This window comes from Astatotilapia calliptera, chromosome 19, assembly GCF_964374335.1.
Source record: "Astatotilapia calliptera chromosome 19, fAstCal68.1, whole genome shotgun sequence".
In the NCBI taxonomy this organism is placed as follows: Eukaryota; Metazoa; Chordata; class Actinopteri; order Cichliformes; family Cichlidae; genus Astatotilapia; species Astatotilapia calliptera.
Genome location: NC_137440.1, coordinates 30,186,417 through 30,206,036, shown reverse-complemented (window position 1 = coordinate 30,206,036; position 19,620 = coordinate 30,186,417). Strand labels below are relative to the sequence as shown.

The 19,620-nt window shown below is 42.5% G+C and overlaps 3 protein-coding genes across 6 annotated transcripts; 1 reads left to right on the top strand and 2 right to left on the bottom strand.

Moving 5' to 3' along the window:
- Window positions 1–26: 26 nt before the first annotated feature.
- Window positions 27–2,737, bottom strand: gstz1 (glutathione S-transferase zeta 1). Of its 4 annotated transcripts, none has more exons than XM_026151915.2 (9): window positions 2,555–2,737; window positions 2,196–2,247; window positions 2,042–2,109; window positions 1,784–1,864; window positions 1,412–1,537; window positions 1,199–1,274; window positions 723–775; window positions 590–639; window positions 27–204 (listed from the first exon to the last, which is right to left on the bottom strand). In XM_026151915.2, the coding sequence occupies exons 1-9, from the start codon at window positions 2,582–2,584 to the stop codon at window positions 78–80; spliced, it is 663 nt and encodes a 220-aa protein (XP_026007700.1). In that variant the 5' UTR covers window positions 2,585–2,737; the 3' UTR covers window positions 27–77. The 4 variants fall into 4 exon arrangements, with proteins under 4 accessions (XP_026007700.1, XP_026007698.1, XP_026007701.1 ...); XM_026151913.2 differs by having other exon boundaries at window positions 1,784–1,903; window positions 2,555–2,733; XM_026151916.2 differs by having other exon boundaries at window positions 2,327–2,728.
- Window positions 2,738–2,888: 151 nt separating this feature from the next.
- Window positions 2,889–9,024, top strand: aldh6a1 (aldehyde dehydrogenase 6 family, member A1). Its single transcript, XM_026151911.2, has 12 exons — window positions 2,889–3,056; window positions 3,530–3,574; window positions 3,662–3,736; window positions 3,999–4,160; window positions 4,583–4,661; window positions 5,403–5,705; window positions 5,966–6,087; window positions 6,423–6,612; window positions 7,096–7,277; window positions 7,372–7,551; window positions 8,456–8,554; window positions 8,659–9,024. Exons 1-12 carry the CDS (start codon window positions 3,018–3,020, stop codon window positions 8,761–8,763), a joined length of 1,581 nt encoding a protein of 526 aa, XP_026007696.1. The 5' UTR covers window positions 2,889–3,017; the 3' UTR covers window positions 8,764–9,024.
- On the bottom strand, window positions 8,687–19,433 carry bbof1a (basal body orientation factor 1a). The gene is made up of 11 exons (XM_026151912.2): window positions 19,285–19,433; window positions 18,954–19,206; window positions 17,263–17,328; window positions 15,397–15,477; window positions 15,224–15,304; window positions 14,587–14,663; window positions 12,392–12,536; window positions 11,360–11,850; window positions 11,058–11,162; window positions 10,206–10,277; window positions 8,687–10,026 (listed from the first exon to the last, which is right to left on the bottom strand). The coding sequence occupies exons 1-11, from the start codon at window positions 19,326–19,328 to the stop codon at window positions 9,933–9,935; spliced, it is 1,509 nt and encodes a 502-aa protein (XP_026007697.2). The 5' UTR covers window positions 19,329–19,433; the 3' UTR covers window positions 8,687–9,932.
- Window positions 19,434–19,620: the final 187 nt, after the last annotated feature.

The following is a 19,620-nucleotide window of genomic DNA, read 5'->3' as shown; positions in this document are numbered from 1 at the left end:
TTTAAAGTAACTGCAGTGGAACAGAGTTGCTTTTCAGTCATTTTATTTAACACAAACAACTTCTCAGTGGCTTTGTACTAAGCACGCAGATCATCAGGTGTATCTGGTTGGCGTGATGGGTGGCTCACTTGGAAAGCTTCAATCTCAAGTAAAGCCTCATTTAGCCGTTTGATGGTTGGATACTTCCCCACATCCACTTTGAACCTGTAGACATTAAAAACATAGTGGTGATGCTTCCCTGTACAGGCTGTTTCGAGGTTATATCATGTTTTGGGATCTCTGCCTTCTCTTGAATATAATAGAAGTAAATTGTTCTGATTTCTGGAAAGAGATGCTGCTGCTAACCTTCCAAATGTATTATTTGACGCTTTGTGGCACAACTAGTTTCATCTGGTTCCATCATATTTAAAACAAGGCAGATGTTTTTATAGCCACCATCTTAAATGCTGGTCAGCTCGAACAAAACGCACTAGACAGAGAAACAGCACTGCACGCCAGAGGGAAAATATGTAAATTGGATTTTGTGGAAAGCCCATCTCTATTAAAGTAGCGCTTCTATTGCAGTTTTATGAAACTTCTCATAGCATACCTCTCTGCGTTGTAGACCTGTGGGACCAGACAGATGTCTGCCATGGAAATCTAAAAGAGAAGCAGAAAGTAAGAAGTAATCTTTGTGCTGGAAATTGCCCAGATGTTGTCCTGTGATATATTCATGTTCTTACCTCATCGCCTACACAGTATTTCCCCGCTGTTTGCTTCAGAATTGGCTCAAGAGCTGGGGGTAATAACGCATGCATGTAAAACACATTGGCATTTTTCTCATCACTTCATGTTTCTAATGTATAGAGCAGGGGTGTCAAATGTGGGGCAGAACTAGATTATTACTTTGGAAAGTTTGGAAATGTAAATATTGGGAGAACAGAAAAGTTTGTACTTCTGTGTTAAGTTCTCAGGAATGGATCACTGTTGATTTAATCATCATCGTCAGTTTTAAAAGCCTTCCTGCTTGCGACATTAAAGCAAAGCAGGATGGTTAAGCTGATGAGTCACGCTTTGTAATGACAGCAAAAATGTGCACTTATAGAGGCAACTCGGTGTTCATCATCTGCTGTGTAAAACAAAGTGTTTTCAGAGTGCAGTTCTCCGCATTTAAAATGAAAACGAAGCATAGAGGAGTAGATGACAGGCTTCCGCTTACCTTGAAAACCACGATCGATGAAGTGCTGAGACCACTGCATCTTCTCCGCTCCTATTTTCTGGATTACATACAAATTCTGCGAAGTCCAGGAATTAAAAAAAAAAAGATAAAGTTACTGGTCTTGCAGGTTGACCTTGACATTGCAAGCATGGATTTTTTGTGAACCAGAGTAGAGATTTGAACTGATGGCATTGTGGACTGTGTTCTGCTTACCTGCAGGGGCTGTATACCCGAGGCAATGAGGTCACTTATCATCCTAACCTGGGCACGCGCCTTTGGGTCTGCTGGAAGAAGACGGGGTCCTGGTCTGGTCTCATCGATGTACTGGATCACTGCCAGCTACATAAACAAAAGAATTTTGGTAACGTTTTTTTTAATGTTACATGGTGTAATTAAAAATACACCGACTAAAGGTGTAATTAAATGGAATTTTAATGTATTTTATTTGAAATTACAAAGTAACTACCTGCAAATGCTTAAAGGTTAGAAAACAAGTCAGGTTTTTACTAGAACTGTTACCAGTATTACCAAAATATTCAGTAAATGTAATAAGATAACATGACAGTGTTATGGAAGCAGACTCACCGACTGAGAGAGAGTGGTGCCATCAATTTCCACTGCAGGCACTTGTTGCATGGGGTTTAGCGCTTTGTACTCCTCAGTAAGCTTTGGCACAGAGAGAGCCACTGTCAGACTAACACATGACTTTAAAAAAGAAATGCATGGTTTTATTGTTTAAGACAGCACCTTGTTAAGAAACTACATATTGTTTTAGCAGGATTTTGGACTCTTTAATATTCAAGCAATCATGCAGAAAGTGTCATGTTTGTCTGCACACTGTACCTGCTGCCCTCCATCTTTGATCAGATTGACTGGAAGCTGGTCATATTCAACACCTTTTAGAGCAAAAGCTGGTGCACAAACAAGTTCATTACCTTAGTGATAAAAAAAAAAGTTACACCAAAGCTTAGCTGAACATTCCCAGGGCATGACTTACCAATGCGAACCCTCCAGGAGCAGGAGCTTCTGAAGTATCCGTGAAGTATGGGCTGAACAGAAAACAGAAAATGTTAAGTCAGTTTGGAAACAAAGTCAGTTTTGCTTTGTGGTTTTATGCAGTGGGTTCACCTTAGTCTGAGTTGCCATACTTCTGTAGATTTCCCTCGACTAGACTGGATCAGTTACTGCAAGTACTTTTTCTACAAAAAATCTCATCCACTTTGAGCAGCCAATAGGATGTGTCCCCTAAACTCCCTCCTACCTACTCTTTGGTCCATGACTAAGCACCATTGGGCTTCATATGGTTGAAATTAAGCAGCTGATGCACACATAACACCCGGCGAACAGTGACAGTACCTTAGCGAGGCAGGCTAACGACAAGCGCATTGTCGCTGGCTGCGATAACACTTTAATCTTTTGGATAAGGGCCACTGATCGCTTAAAGATCACACACTTTACAGCAAAGTCCCACTTTGTTCAAAACTGCGTGTGGATACAGCTCAGCTGAGACACACTTCCTGACAGGAGAACTGACTGGTTTAATTAGCCAATAGTTTGTGGCGTTCCATAGCTAGGGCGGGTTTAATCCAAAAGCTGGAGTCGTGATTGGACAGAAGGCAATCTCGAGAACCCAATCACGCTGCGTTATTAGTGAGAGGGCGAATTTGGAGCCTTTAGGAAGCCTCAATTTCCCCAGAGCCCGCCCACAGGTGATTCACATCTGTGGGGTGGAAAGCTGAATGCTGTCTTCTGCTGGCCACCGCGCTACCTGCCTGCACAGTGGGTCAAATCAGTTCGGCGTAGCACATGATATCCCAGAATGGCGTCAACAGCTCTGAGATCAGCGTTCAGGACCAAGGTAAAGTGCAAGTGGCAGCGTGTGGTCAGCTCTGATTGTTGACACAGTGTCCTGCAGAAGTTATGTCCGTGCATTCCTTTACAGGGGAGGAATAACGTTTTTCCTCAGTTCAAAAATCTTAAGAGGATTAAAAGTAATAATAATAATTTTATGCCTTCAAGAGCTGATTTATAACATGAAGAAAGTTTTTCTACTCGTGTTCAGCTGCAGGTGCATTTAAGCGCAAAGAAGTCTACCCGTGCACCTGCAGCCTGGACCGCATTCCTTCTCTCAGTCCGCTTCACTCAGCTTGACTTTGTCCCCATTTTCACAACTCCACACTCAGTAGTTGCACATTAATCTAATCGGCCAACAGGCTGCAGCTGGTTGACAAAATGTGCAAATGAAACAGCACGTTGTACTTCTAGGATGGATAAATACTGCAGTTTTTGCTACTTTTAGCGATTTGACTCCCTGCTGTGCCGCTTTCACAGGTTCCATTTAGAGTCGGCCGACTGTGCTACTCCTCCTCCTCTGTGGTGAGTGCTTATGAGTAACTGTTAATCTGGTAATACATTTCAGAGATAATCAACCCTACGAGTAAATGCTGATATCTTTCCTCACAGCCCACCACCAAACTGTTTATTGATGGGAAGTTTGTTGAATCCAAGTCCTTGGAATGGCTGGATATTCACAATCCTGTAAGTACTTCTAGTATTTCTTGGCAACATCCATTATTAGTTGAGGTGAATGTATACTGATGCCTCACCACACTGTGCTTGTACAGTATGGAGTTGCTTAACCTGGACATACTGGTCCAGACTGGTTTGTGTAGATGGGCATCCCACGTCAACATTTAGATTCAGATTTGGCATTATTGAATGAGCAGTATAAATTAGCACTTATTTTTAGTGTTTAAAAAAAATCCAGCTTAGAGATCATGACTTTTTTCCACTTTCACAGGCTACCAATGAGGTGATCACCTGCGTGCCCAAAGCCACCCAGGAGGAGATGCTGGCTGCTGTAGACTCATGCTCCAGAGCCTTTCGCTCCTGGTCTGAGACCTCCATCTTGGCTCGACAGCAGGTTTTTCTGCGCTATCAGCAGCTTATCAAGGACAATATTGTAAGTCACCGTAAGGTGCTCTGAAAGTAAAAACACATTCAGCCTTGTTTAATTAATGAATCAAACAAGAGCGTGGACTCACCGTTGCCTCACAGAGAGAGGTTCTTAGGTCTCCCTCTTCTCTCTGGGTACTCTGGCTTCCTCCCAAAGTTCAAAGACATGCGTGTTAGGTTAACGGGAGATTTTAGACTGGCTATGTCTCTGCGTTAGCCCTGCAATAGGCTAGTGACTTGTTCAGAGTGCACCCCACCTCTCACCATATGACAGCTCGTATCCAGCCCCACTCCAGCCGTGGGCTTGGATGGATGAATGAACAGATGGACAGACAGCATGTTAGTCCGTCCACAGTAGTTCAGAGCTCTTGTTTGAGTGAAACTTGACTTTAGGCTATATAGCTGATACAGCGTCCTCATGCGTTTCAGAAAGAACTTGCCAAGGCCATCACAGTGGAGCAGGGGAAGACCCTTGCAGATGCAGAGGGAGATGTGTTCAGAGGATTGCGTAAGTGTGTCTGACACACACACACATGCACACAATGTCCTTTTTGTCATTGAGCAACAAGTGGTTAAATATTTGCATTTTGTGTAGGCTCTTAACTCATTTACAGGAATCTGTTAATCTGTTTCATCTTGTATATGGGACAAGCGGGACAGAGGGTGGTTTATTACATGACTGATTCTGTGGAAGATTAAATTTTGATATTTTTAGGCCTTTCTATGATAGTAAATAACATGCAACAATTGGCCTGGGACAGTAAGGAGATGAGTTTTTAGTAATATGTGAACTAACAAAGTTGCTCCTGAAAAAATTATTAGTTCAAATTCAGTGATTTGATGTGGTTTGTTATGTCTGTTATTTCTTTCATGGAGATGATGTTTTAGATCATCTTCATATGCCCGGTTTTTTTATTGACGTAGTTGTATAAATTGGCTTAGAATAAAAAATAATGTATCTGTGACAGCTGGAGTTGTCATTATAATAAAAATATTTCATGTTTACATCATACTTGAATCATCGTTTTAATAAAATGCAGATCACGATATCTACCTTTGCTAACTTTATCCTGGTGTAGCAGCTGACACACACATGCTTTTGTTTAAATGTCGTGCCTGTGCACATAAATAACCAACTACTGCCAGGGGTGTTGAACATAAGGACAAAATCTCGTGAAATGAAAAGATGCCAGTCATCCTTTAATTGCTAAACCTGACCATACTATGGTTCATACTTCTTTCTGTGCAGAGGTGGTAGAACACACCTGCAGCATCACCTCCCTGATGCTCGGGGAAACCCTGCCCTCCATCTCCAAAGACATGGACACTTACACCTATCGCCTTCCCCTTGGGGTGTGTGCCGGCATTGCCCCCTTCAACTTCCCGGCCATGATCCCCCTGTGGATGTTCCCTATGGGCATGGTATGTGGCAACACGTACCTGCTGAAGCCCTCGGAGCGTGTGCCCACATGCGCCATGCTGCTGGCTAAGATGCTGCAGGATGCTGGCGCTCCAGATGGAACGCTCAACATCATCCACGGCCAACACGACGGTAAGAGCTGGTGGCTGTGTAATGTTACAGTAAGATGTAAAGATGTTCGACAAATAAGCTTAAAGCCTCAAATTACCGCCAATAAATCCTTTTTTTTTTTCTTTTTTTTTTTTTTAATCCATCATTCAGATAGAAAATGTAGTTATCTTGGCAGAAAAACAATGTGTGTAACAATGAAGATATCTACATTTGCTCTAAATCATAAACCGTAATCACCTGCCATTACTTAAGTCATCTCTGTAACTGTCTTCCTCTTACAGCTGTGAACTTCATCTGTGACCATCCGGCCATCAAGGCTATCAGCTTTGTTGGCTCAAATCAAGCAGGGGAGTATATTTATGAGAGGGGCTCTAAAAATGGCAAAAGGGTGCAGTCCAACATGGTGAGCAACAGTTTTAATGTCTGACATGTGCTTTAAACATCCAGAAGGTGGCAGCATTGGCCAACAGTTTCAAGTGTTTGTGTCGCCCAATGGTACTGAGGAGTGCATGTGCATGGTGCAGCTGTGCATCACATTTAAAAAGGCCCAGATTGCGAACTGGAAATGTTCCATTGCCTCACGTGGACTGAAATGTGGACCAAGTTTACAATGTGAAATTTGTAGGTCGTTTGTTTCTAATCTAATTCCCTGATTTTTATGTCCCTGCTTGTGACTAACCAGTTGCTGTAATGTGGAGATCAAACGGCAAAGGGCTAACCACTTCTTGTGTACTGTAGGGAGCCAAGAACCATGGTGTGGTGATGCCTGATGCCAACAAGGAGAACACTCTGAACCAGCTTGTGGGCGCGGCGTTTGGGGCAGCGGGACAACGCTGCATGGCTCTGTCCACAGCCATACTGGTGGGCGAGGCGCATAGCTGGCTGCCGGAGCTGGTGGAACGTGCCAAAGCTCTGCGCGTGGATGCAGGTACCACGCCCCATCGCCTTCACCTCGGCCTCTCCTGTTCTCCTGAGCGCGTTTCCCCCAAGGTCCTTTTTGGTTTTATTCATCTCGGGGCCACCCACACCGCCCTAACCTCACCTCTCGCCTTATGGCCTGTTGTAACTTCACATTGGGAGTCAGCTGGGCTTGTTGAGTCAGCCATGCTGCAAATTTGTGGCCAGATCTGCGGCTCGGGCCTAAATGGCGGTCTAGAGGATCAAATCCTATGAGAAAAGAAGTTGATGTGAAGTAAAATGGAGAATGAGTCTGTGTGTTTACAGCGATATGAAGTTTAATTTGTACATTACACAGGAAACCCGCAAGAATCCATTTTAGAGGGAGTGCCTCAAAGTGCCCCTTGTCCTGGCTTTTGTGGCCAACGAAATGTCAGTGCCCATAGTTTGTTCGCATCAGTCAAGTGACAGAACGTGTAACCTTATAGCTGTTTGTTTTTTGGGGCCCTGCTAGGAGACCAGCCTGGTGCAGATCTGGGGCCTCTGATCTCTCCCCAAGCCAGGAACAGAGTCTGCAGTCTGATCCAGAGCGGCGTGGAGGAGGGAGCAAAGCTGCTACTGGATGGCCGAAATATTAAAGTCAAAGGTTACGAGAACGGCAACTTTGTGGGACCTACCATCCTTGGCAACGTCACAGTATGAGGCTTCATGTGTTAAAAGTACTTGCACGTGAGTGATATTACAAAGATGTCTGCAGTCTGTGAAAGTGCTCCGTTGTGCGCTCTTTCAGCCTCAGATGAAGTGCTACACCGAGGAGATCTTTGGGCCCGTGCTGGTCGTTCTGGAGGCAGACTCCCTGGACAACGCCATCAGTTTGGTTAACAAGAACCCCTATGGCAACGGTACAGCCATCTTCACCACAAACGGTGCCACCGCACGCAAATATACTCACGAGGTGGATGTGGGCCAGGTGAGTGGCCGCTGCGTCCAAATGTGCAGCTCGTTCAAGGGAGAAAGGAGACATTCACGCCGCTCTGTCGTTTCTATGCACCATCTCAAGCGGAGAGAACATCATATTTGTTTGAAAGCCTTCACACATTAAATAAAAACAATTATTTTCCATGTTGAGCATACCCTTATTTGCTCCCTACCCAAAATGCACACCTTAAGCAACCCCCTTTTTCCCCTCCACATCCACACCCAAGAAAGTCGCAAATAGCAACAGCAAATATGCTTCTGTTAAATAAAAATAGGGATGCATAGAAACTTTTCCAGGTAGTATTCAGGGGAAGAGGGGAGTTGGTGGTGAGAATTGTTAAAATTAAATCTCAAAAGGGATTTCTAGGTGCGTATTTAACAGTTAAGTAAAAACATGGCCATCCTGTTTGTTTGCCTGTGGAGCCTAGTTATGCCCTGTGTTTGCTGTTCACATGTCGGGGAATGTTGTGCAGGCCATGTGCCGTACTCGTCTCCAAACCTCCATGCAACAAACATCTACTTTTCTGTTTTTTTTCTTTTCTCCCATGCACCTTTGCCAAAAGGCCCAAGTATGCAAACCTATTCCCGTTGTTTAAAACACACTAAACCAACCATGCCGTGCCTCTTGGTGTTTTCGCAACAAAACTTTATTTTTATATATTTTTTGTTTTCCTCCCTTTTTCGTAAGAGCACGCTTTGTTTTCACACATCAAATAAAAGCCACAGGTTTATCTCTGTTTTGTGCGATCGTGTAAGCTTGCTTTGTAAACAGCACGCACGTACCGCATCTCTCATCAGCTGAGTCTCACTTGTCCCTAGCAATTTAGGACCTGAGGGAATTGTTTTACAAACCTTACACTTATGGAAATGAAAGGGACAATGCTTGTTTTCTGCAGGTGGGAGTCAATGTTCCAATCCCGGTGCCGCTGCCAATGTTCTCCTTCACTGGATCGAGGGGATCCTTCAGAGGGGACACGAACTTCTACGGAAAACAAGTGAGTGGCAACTAAAACAAACGGATCCTGTCGTTGGGCCTGTGAGAGTAAAAACACAGCAGCTGTCTTAATGTGACGTAAACGCTTTTATTTTTGCTCTTCAGGGCATCCAGTTCTACACACAGATCAAAACCGTCACTGCACAATGGAAAGCTGAAGATGCCACCTTAAAAAGTCCTGCCGTTACCATGCCTACCATGGGACGCTAAATGCTCCATCCAGTCGCTGCTGATTACTCTTGTAAACCAGGAGACGTCAAACGCTCCACTTGCAAAAGCAGATTCATATGTCACCTGTGAATAGCTCATAAATACAAGTTATAAATAAATAATCCCCAGATTAAAAGGCTTTATATTAGATATGTATATGTGGCTATTGTGTGAGGGGACAACACTAAGGCAATCCAAAAGTTCTGTAACATTATTGGGTCAATGTCATTTCCAGAAATACAGCACCTGCTGAAACTCTTATACACTTGCTGTGTTTGTGTTTCACAGAAATGAAAGCTGCCTGGAGTCACACCGGTTGCCTTTGATTATGCTATCTTACACCTCTCCTCCCATGACCCCCTTTTCTCCTCTGCCACAATGAGGCATCTTCCTGTAAACGTGCCTCATGTTTATCCATTCATCAAGTGTCTTAATGTGCAAATGCTGCACCTGCACTGTACTGATACTCATCAAGCTTACGTTCTAGTATTGTGTATATGACTTATCAGATAAGAGAGCGTCAATGTGCTGACACTTTATATCAAATCTATCAATACACAGGCAACACTATAGCTCACCGGATTGAGCAACTGACCGATAAGCTGTAAATTTTACAGGCCTGGGTTTGAAACAGCCCTGAGCCATTTGCTGCTCTCTTCCAGCTTTCCAATCTACTTTCACCTTTTCTATCATAATAAAAGCTAAAACCCCTCAAAAATGACTTAAAAAAACATCTATCCATCCATTCTTTTTAACCACTTACCACACGGGTGAGTGTGGGTGGGGGGTCATTTGTACAGGTGACCCGGCTATTCAGCTTATAAGATGCTACTTCTGTTCCAACTGCTTGTCACATCCTTGCTGGAAGGCGCAAAGAAAGCATGTAAGTGGATGTAAGGTGTGTGGGCAAACTGAAATCCTCATGTCACCTGGTGCATATGTTCTTATCAGCACTCTGTAGTCACAAATAGATTTTCTTTCTTTTCTTTTTTTAAACTGAGGTACAACAGACAGAACGTGCAAAAGCACTCACATGCCACACCGCACATGCGTGCACGGTAAGATATTTTGAACAAGCACAAACAAACATCCTATATTCTAGTTGTGTTAACACTCTTGAGGAAACACGCAAGCACAGTTTAATGTGAGACACAGAGGCCACTCGGAGGTCACGTGATGTGTGTATCTGGCTGGGCGGCTGGCAGCGTGGACTCTGATGGCGCCGGGGTGCTCATGGTCGGAGGGGACAGCTCCTCTCTAATTCTGGAAGAAAGTCATCATCATGCCACTGTGTTGATAAATCACATGTAGGCACTCATGTTCTCACAGCCGCTGCTTTTTTGGCTAAACATGGAATGTGGGGACCAATAAATCTTAAAGGGCTTCTTAATTGCAAGGATGAGGCACAGTTTTTATTCTTGTGCATTCCTTCAGCGTCTTACCCGGCTACATCGTTCTCCGTGAAGCTCCTCTTCTCAGTGGAGGCCGGCAGAGCCACCTGTCGGCTGACTTGGCTGTCAGGAAGATGCGGAGTTGCGGTTAAATACAGAACCTCACAGTGAAAAGTCATGTTTTAGCACAGTGGTGTCTTTTCACTGAGGCCTCCAGCCTGTCTAGCGAAGGGGTTACTCCGGGTCAGCACAACGCACATGGATTTGCATGCTGCAAACTTCAGCTGCCAAATGTTCTGTGTTATTCTGCTGGTCTAGCTGCCAGACCGAGGTTAACCTGAATATACTTCTCCTCATGCCTGCCTTGCCCCTATACATCCAGCTCTCCTGCACACTCCTTCCTGAAAATCATGTTACCAGCTGCTCTCTGACCACAAGTGTTCAAAGAACAAAATAAGCTGCGAGTGCACGTGAAGAGAGGCCAATAGGGTGAAAGCAAATCGACGTGACCAGATGTTTGTTTCCAAGCACACGACTCTGCGGCCTGGGCCTATTTTTACTATTGTGCCCAGACTCTTTCTTCATTCTTTTTAAGCAGCTGCATGGAAAAGAAAATTGCTTGAAGCCTAACTGATGTTTTATGGTATCCTCTTCTGCTGAGAAAATGGCTGTTTAAAACATTAAAAAGAGGGAGGAGTCATCAGAAGCTGTGACTGAACCTCTGCACAGTGTCACTGCACTTTGTTCTTCAGAGTTAATTGCCGCAGCAGTGTCAGTTCATTCTGGGGGATTACAAAAGGATTCGAATGTATTAAAATCGGGATGAAGTCAATGAGCGAACAAAGCGTCCAGCACGACTTTTGCTAAGTCAAACATAAACAAATAATTGCAGCGTTTCATTACCTTTCTCTGCATCCATTCATTTTAGCAAAGAGAAGCCGGAGCACTTGTTCCTTTTGCTCCCAAGTGAGATCAGAGATTTCAACTTCGCTCCCCGGTTGATCCGTCCTTCAAGACAAGCAGATGAAATCACATTTCAGTGTCACTTTTGTTGTGTAAATTCCTTTACTCAATGAATATGAACCACAAAGATGTTTGCTGACCACTGAACAAGCTGGGAATCAGCACTAGTAAACATAAGGAATTAAAAATATCAGGAAGATACACACACCGTATGGAAATGATGAGAAGGGCAGGACACCTACCATGTCGCAGCCGCCTCCATGTCTGAATAGACAGAGTTGGTACTGTGGGCAGTTTTATGGAAGGTGCGGATGGGTGGGAACTTTATCTTTCCTGCTGTGGCTTCTCTAAACCTCCTACGATAACTCTGCAGTGCCTCCTGTCTGTATTGGAGCCTGCTGTCCTTGATCTCCTTCCTCACATGACCCAGTGCTTCATGGAAGAACTCCTCCAGCTCTTGGCGCTTTGCTACAATGGTGCTCGCCAGTTGCTTCACATGCTTCATTTCCTTTTCTCGCATCGCGAGCACTTTCTGCAGCTTGTCCAGCTCCACCTGGCTGGCCTGGATGGTGACCAGGTTCGCCTTCTCTTTCTTCTCCTGCTGCTCAATCTCCACGGCTTTGAGCTGCAGGGCCTCCTCCAGGGAAGCCACCTCGGCCCTCAGTTCAGTTAGCTTCTGTTTTTGAGTCCCCATCTGTGCTGCGTTGTCCTTTACCGTCAACTCCAGCATGCTCTAGGTGAGCAGGAAACGGATAACACAGAGTTAATTTTAGAAAATCCTCTCACTTTTATTCCAGTGTAGAACAAGGAACAGATATTGACTTGTGTTCCAGCCTGTTCTGCTCAGTGAGTGGTCAAAGTTTCAGTAAGCCAGGTTTACTCTACTGATTAGCTGTCATCATCAGAGGTAAGATTAATGTGCCCAGCATTTATTTATGTTTAAGAATCACAGCCAGAAAACGGCCAAGGATAAGCTACTTTATTTGAACCCAGACACCAGTGGAAACTCACCACAACCACTGACCGCTGAGAGGCTGGATAGTAGTCAGAAGATGAGGGGGGTGGGAGTGGGACCACAAGCAAAATACACAGGATCAGCACAAGTAAACAACACAAGGGAAAAACCACCTGAAATATATTCTGCACAGATCTGACAAGTGTTTCATAACTGAAAGTGATTTAAAATGTCTTTATGGAGATGAATGGCCTCTGTCCAGGGACTGCTGATGCCTAATAGCTACTCTGGTGTTTGCTGTCCTTTGGTTTAAACATACCTTGTCCAATGCCAGTGAGGTGTTTTCCTCAGTCAGTAACTTTGCTAACTTCTGCAGATCCTCTGCCTCCTTTATGTGATATTTCAGCTTGTCAATGAGGCAATCGCGCTCCTTGATCACAGAGTGCAAAGCATCTTTCAATCGCCTAAACAGTTTACAGCATAAAAGAGAGACACTGAAAAATGAATCAACAGTTATGAACACGCACCAGTCTTGATATTGTGTTCAGCAGTATTTGCAGTCAATTCCTAGCCTGCTGCAAAAAAAATATTCATTTATTTATTTGTGAAATACAGTCCAAAAAATGAAAATAAAAGTATAAACCCTGTCAGTTCTAAGATTTTGTGCATCAGTGTTTAGTCTTTATGAGCACTTAAAATTAGATAAACACAACCTCAGATGATCTATAAAACATGGCATATTATACTGAGTCAAGAACAACTTGGCTGATGAAGCAGTGTATGGGGAAAACTAAGTACTAGTTACACAGAGATCACGAGAGCAACTATCAGTCAGATGCTGCTACTCAAATGATATGAAATGTGACCATGTTCACAGAAGCAAAGGTTTTGGCAGTTTGTTCATCTGGTGCATTCAGATGTGTGTAGACACAATTCCAATTAGGAAAAATATCGGCAATGATCTCAGAGAATCTGGGAACGGTTATTAGCTCATTTTAAACAATCTGAAGTCCTTCTACAGTGAAGGATTGTTCACAAGTGGAAAACACTCAAGGAAGTTGCCAATCTTTGCAAAAGTAGATGTTCCAGCTAAGAGAAATTAAAAAAAGACTACTAAGGCCCCAGTTAGCATGTAACTTCTGTACAAAAACAAACAAACAAACAAAGTATTGCATCTTTGCCTCGTCTTTCTAAAAAAAGACATGTCAGTATGACTTCGGTTTGCAAAGATGCATCTTAGACAAACCACAAAACCTCTAGAACAATATCCTTTGGAGAAACAAGACCAAAATTGAGTTGTTGCCCATAATTTATAGTGCCACATTTCATGACAAGCAAACACAAGATATCAGCACAAATACCTCAAACCGACTGCCAAGCATGGTGGTGGAGGAGTGATGGTTTGGGCTTGTTTTACAGAACCTGGGCACCTTGCAGTCATTGAGTCGACCACGAACTCCTCTGTACACCAAAGTATTCTAGAATCAAAATGAGAGGCCATCTGTCTGATAGCTAAGGCTTGACTCGGTCATGCCAGTGGTCAGGACAATGATCCCGAGCACAGCATCAAATCTACAACAGAATGGCCAAAAAAAAGAAAAAGACTAACAATGACCTGGTCAAAGCGCCACCCGAGTGAAATGATCTTAAGCTGCGCATGAATAATTGCTGCAAACCTCAATAAACTGAAGCAAAATTGTAAAGAAAAGTGGGTCAGAATTCCTCCACAATGATATAAGAGGCACACGGTCACACAGTAACGTTATTTCTGCTAAATGACGATGGCAATTTTATTCATACAGCACATTTCATTATACTTCAGCTCAGTGTATTTTAAACAGACAATAAAGGTGGATGTACTTAGTTTTTCACACACTGCTTCTTTGTTCTGGCTTAGTTTTTGTTCATTAAAGGATGTCCTTGACGAATATGTCATCTGTTGATGTCCTGATACACAAAACTTGAATGTAATTCAAAGAAAATATTATTTTTACCATGACTGCATATTTCAAAGTTATTAAGTAGTGCATATTACAATAATATAATAAGGACATTTTCTTTTGTAAGCCTCGTAAAGTGAATTAACTGAATGACTGCACTTGACTTTTTAAGATCACCCACATGTGTCCAAAATTAAATCAATTACCGACACCAAGACCAAACCGACAGGACCACACCAGTATCAATGTAAATGTTTTATGAGCTGTAAAAAATAACTAAACACAGCAGAGGCAGTGCACATCTTATGGCCTCAAAAGTAATAAACTATGGTCTTCCACACACACACTTTACTTTTTCCTCGCTGCAGCATGGCTGAGGATGTGTTCCTTGGAACATGACGAGCCGGCGTGGTCAAAAAATAACATCAGTTCTAGCGAAATCTATTTTTATACATAATCACTCATATGAGTAAATTATTTTCTCTTTGCACTTTGCATGACAGTGCAATTTATAGAGCAAAATTAGACTGTAAAGTGACAGCAAAACAAACAAACAAACAAACAAAGGACTCACACAATGGCTTCACGGTGGTCCTCCGCCATCTTGGCCATTGTTTGACTACATGCCTTTGTTTCTTTCTCCAAGTGTTCCTGAAGGGAAATTTACAGCTTTTTCACTCTTTCAACTTTCAATATTAAAGCTTCTTTTTCACCAACATCTTTTGCACTTAGACATTTGTACCTGGTCAAACCGAGCATCAGATGGGAAAAAGGTCATTTAAGTGACTTTGACCATTTGGTACCAAATGGTTCTGAGTGTTTCAGAAATTGCTGCTCTGCTCAGGATTTTTCACTCTAGAGTTTACAGACAGCAGCCAAAAAACGAGAGAATTTGCAGTGAGCAGCGGTTCTGTTGGAGAAAATGTCTTGTTGATACCAGACATGAGAGAAGAATGGCCAGACTGCTTTAAGCCGATAGGAAGAGCACTTTTGGGACAAGGTGGAACGGAAGATTCACATCACAGATCTGCAGAAACTGTGTTGCTGTCATGTCAGCACCTTGTTAAATCTATGCCGTGAAGAATGAAGACATTTCTAAAACCAAAAGGGGGTCCAAGCTGGTCCTAGGAAGACATAGCTAACAAAGTTGACCAGTAAGTGTGGTTCCAAACCCGGGGGAGAATTTTTGGATTATATTCCTGACTTCCTACCATTTCTTTTAAGAACTGATCCTCCTTCTCTCTTAGGTGTTGCATTAGCTTCTTGTAAGCATCATCGCTGCTTTGTTTCATCTGGAATATGAAAAACCATGGTTACTGGTCACATTTTAATATCCTTACATGTAATAAGTATTTTTTTGTGTTTTTTTTTTGTGTGTCCTCACGTGAACGATATCCTGCTCCCTTTGGACTTCTATTTCTTTCATCTTTCTCATTTCTTCCTGGATCATGTTAAGCTCACTGACCTTTTGAATTAGACAAACACACACACACAGACACAAAAACAGAATCCTGGGTATTAAATGCCATGTCTCAACTGTACGCATAAATCCACTTAGACTGGATCTGGTGCAAACATCCCACAAGTGCAGCTTGTAATACTTAGGAAGATTTCATCGTGGAGTTCAAATGGCCAATGCTCTTTTGCAAACTGACTTCAGCACAGATCACTCGTGCTAAATACCTCAAGATGCTACTGTGGAGAAGCCAGTCTGAGCAAAATGTGACAAAATGACCAAAGTCATGAGAAACTAGAAAAACACGCACCCACAAACATGTACATGACGAGTAAATGAGAGGCTATCAACCATCTGATTACAACGTTAGGCCTAATCGTTATTCTGCAGATAACTCCGTTCGCATTCGTCGACTTCAGAGAGCCACTCGACAGTATTTACACAAGCTGGTTTGCGTCATCTGCAATTTTCACTGTGTGGGATCTATCAAGTGGTCAAGCCTTCCAAAAATACCTTCCAGTTTAAAGTTCACAGCGATTAGTACAGCCTAAATATGTCTTTTCCTGATGCTGCAAATTGAACATATGCAGGACAGTTATAAAAATAACTGTTTTAAAACACAGCTTATCACTATTGGAATAGTTTGGATAGTCATCAAAACATACATTACACAGAGATAAGCAGTCATACTGACATAGAAGCTATGGAATGAATGTTTATGTAAACAATAACCTACAAAAATTAGCTTTTAGCAAAAACTACTGAATCAGCCAACCTGATGGAAGGGGAAAGGCTGTTCCACAGTTTGGTTGCTAAAACATCAAAAGCGTGGTCACCTCTTGGTTTTAAGAACAGTTAAAAAACACTGATAACATAATTAAAGAGGCTGCAGGCCTGTAGTATAAGCCAGACCATGTAGAGTCCACGAAAAAATGAATTCTACATTTCACTGAAAGCCATGAGAGGGTGGCAAAAATAGGCCCTATATGCCAACGCTGCATCCTAGGCCAACTCGATGTCTTCCAGGAAGGATTAAGCATTCAGCTCATGTGACCTTACAGTAAGAAAAGGGCTGTAAACAGCATGTTTTGGGTCACATCTCTGGAGTTAGCCACAGAATTTTCCACTGACTGATCGTATGTGAGAGGTCCATACATTTATGTAACAGGCTTGTTTTAAGTTGGTCCAAACCAGGCTTCTTTTTTCATCCATCATGTAAAAAGAGCTGGAGGATGGAAAACAGCTGCTAGCAAAAGGCTTTCTGTACATTTTTTTTTGTCTCCACTTGTCAAGCAAGCAATGCAAAATTTCTTTATTTTAATTATAAGAAGCTGAGTGCAGGGATGGAAGAGTCAAAAGTTCCTTTGCATTTTAGCGTAAGGATATGTGTGATATGTGAGGTATGGTTAACACATCAAGACCAGCAACGAGACTGCTTTTCTCCAACCAAGCACTTTTAAATTATGCTTTTCCCCCCTGTAGCCACTGACGTGGATTTAAATAACATTGGACCATGTAACTTGGAATGTGTGGGGTTTGTTTTTTGCTTTATGGTCACTTTGTTTGGTTGTTTTCTTACATAATAAATATCCACATAATTGCACACAAGACAGCTGTTGAGACACAGCGCAGCACATTTTTGTGATGCTACAGGTTTAACACGAGTACAGTAAATCACAAGCTCTACTGGAGTTTTCTGCCATGTACATACTAGGCATGTGGAGCATGTTTCGTGGACCAGATGTGAAAGTGCCTGTCTTTCTTTTAGTGTGGCTGAGTTTTATATGAACTCACCAATTTGTCCTTCTCTTCTCGGGCAAGTGCCTGCTGAGTTTGTAAGGCCTTCTCCAGCACACAAATCTGTAAAGTGACAGTTTAAATCATCCAAGAAAACACCACATTGATCACTTACATGAGGGCTGTCAACCTAATTTTACATATTCATGGGCCACACACTGCACACTTTGAGCTTTTTTTAAACAGAGAGTGTTTTACTGTGAAAGATTACGACGGAATATTAGGGCCACATTAAGAAAGAAAAAATATTGTTGATCATATTGAGGGGCGATCGTGGCTCAAGAGTTGGGAGTTTGCCTTGTAATCGGAAGGTTGCCGGTTCGAGCCCCGGCTCGGACAGTCTCGGTCGTTGTGTCCTTGCAAGACACTTCACCCGTTGCCTACTGGTGGTGGTCAGAGGGCCCGGTGACGCCAGTGTCCGGCTGCCTCGCCTCTGTCAGTGCGCCCCAGGGTGGCTGTGGCTACAATGTAGCTGCCATCACCTGTGTGTGAATGTGTGGATGACTGGAAATGTAAAGCGCTTTGGGGTCTTAGGGACTAGTAAGGCGCTATAAATACAGACCATTTACAGGCCATATTAAAAAATAAAGTCAAAAATCAATTTTGAGAAAAATGTGGAAATTACTGATGTTTTTCCATATGTGAATATATGTGATATCAAAAAATCACAACAACAACAATTATAATAATATAATTAGTAATAACATTAGTAATAACACCACTCCCACCATCACTACTGCTGCTACAATTTCTACTACTTCTTGATAATAATGCTGAAAAGGAGAGGTAATTAATGAAATACAAATAGAAATAATGATAAAACGGGGGTGCTAAGATGGGAACTAGGAATTAGGACACTAGGCACTGGTGATTGTACAGGGTGATCCTCGTTAGGACTACCAAGGTTTTTGGGAGAGAGGTTGGTGTCATTATAGGGCAGGTCGGCAGTATTTTTGTTCTTTATTCAATAAATTATTTTTGTCTTTTATGGTGTTGTATATAGAAAGTAGAAATGATCCTAATCTACCAACTTTGATCTTAAATGGGCCAGTCCAGTAAATCTCCCCTTTCTGTTGGTGGAAAGAACTTTAAGTACACATTTAATCCTTGAGATATCTTCATAAAAGAAAAGAAGTGCAATTTCAGCAGTAAGTCTCAGTTTTCTACATATAAAGAAATGCTACAGTAGTAAATGACAGAAATCTGTCAGCACAACTGATAATTTAAATGTTGGTTTAAATTATAAGAAATTAATGTGTAATATTACTCAAAACGTTCTGGTAGCACATTGCCTAAACTATTATAAAACATAAAGGTTTGCTTAATTTACTTTAAATTTCTTATTCATTTTTTTTCCACTGTGGATATAAAGCATACATTTTTGTAGTAAATAGTGAAAAAACAGAAACTTTTCCATCATTTGATTGTTTATCTATGACTTGATTAATTTTGGCTTCATCTTTGGTCTGAAGTCTATATCAGTAGAAAAATCCTACATTTATGCCCTCCTTTCCAAAGTCATAGAGGGCCAGATTGGAGTCTTTGTTGGGCCGATTCTGGCCCTCCAGCCTTATGTTTGACACCCCTGATTTACACCTAACATATGAAAGTTTGACAATTTTGTATTAGCTTTTATTGTACTTTCGGTTGGCACTGCTTTAAAATATTCAGTTGAGTTATTCCGGGACCTTTTCCTCTTTAGCTGCCAGCTGTCTCTCCCAGTGGCCTGCTATATGGATCGCGTCTTTCTCCGCGTGGTACAGCTGATTGGTGAGATGCTCGTTTGCGCGTGCCACCTTCTGACAAGACTCGGTGTAGTCCCTCAGGGACTGCTCGGTGGCCTTTAACCTCAGCTCCCACAGGACGGCGTTGGCCTTGGCCTTCTCCACGTCCGACTCTTTGTCCGTTTTCGAGTCCCGTTTGCCTTCCTTCTTTTCTTTCCTGAAACAAAACCCAAAGAGGAGTTCAAGTTTCCGTTTGTACTTCAGCTCGGCTAACAACAACAAAACGCACACTTACCCGCCTTTGGTCTTTTTAGGGTTGGAGGCTTTATTCGTCGGCATCGCTGCTACAATTACTGCTACAACAACCGAGTGCTAGAACAAAGAGGAAAAGCTGAGGGCAAATAATAACACTGAAAGATGAGTAGCTCCAGTAACCTGCTGGGAATGTTTGGGTCAAAGGTTGTTGCCAAGGGCACGATGTAGACTTTTTTTTTGTATAAACTTTATTGATATGCAACAAATAGCTCGTTACAATGGTTGTGCTAGCCGTCTCCATCAATTCCGTTGTTTTTTATTCAATAGTAACAGCTGTTTAGTTTTTTTTTCTTTAAGAGAACCGAGTCCACAGATC

Bases quoted from the DNA above. Each gene is read 5' to 3' on its own strand.
- gstz1 (XM_026151913.2), bottom strand. From the start codon at position 2,584: ATGCGCTTGTCGTTAGCCTGCCTCGCTAAG. The intron at 1,904-2,041 runs GTACAGTGTGCA...TCTTTTTTAAAG, and splicing joins TCAAAGATGGAGGGCAGCAG to TCATGTGTTAGTCTGACAGT. The intron at 776-1,198 runs GTAAGCGGAAGC...TATTACCCCCAG, and splicing joins CATCGATCGTGGTTTTCAAG to CTCTTGAGCCAATTCTGAAG.
- aldh6a1 (XM_026151911.2), top strand. From the start codon at position 3,018: ATGGCGTCAACAGCTCTGAGATCAGCGTTCAGGACCAAG. The intron at 3,057-3,529 runs GTAAAGTGCAAG...CCGCTTTCACAG, and splicing joins GATCAGCGTTCAGGACCAAG to GTTCCATTTAGAGTCGGCCG. The intron at 3,575-3,661 runs GTGAGTGCTTAT...CTTTCCTCACAG, and splicing joins GCTACTCCTCCTCCTCTGTG to CCCACCACCAAACTGTTTAT.
- bbof1a (XM_026151912.2), bottom strand. From the start codon at position 19,328: ATGCCGACGAATAAAGCCTCCAACCCTAAAAAGACCAAAGGCGG. The intron at 17,329-18,953 runs GTCCCGGAATAA...GTCACTTTACAG, and splicing joins TGGCAGCTAAAGAGGAAAAG to ATTTGTGTGCTGGAGAAGGC. The intron at 10,278-11,057 runs GTAATGAAACGC...TCTTCCTGACAG, and splicing joins ATGAATGGATGCAGAGAAAG to CCAAGTCAGCCGACAGGTGG.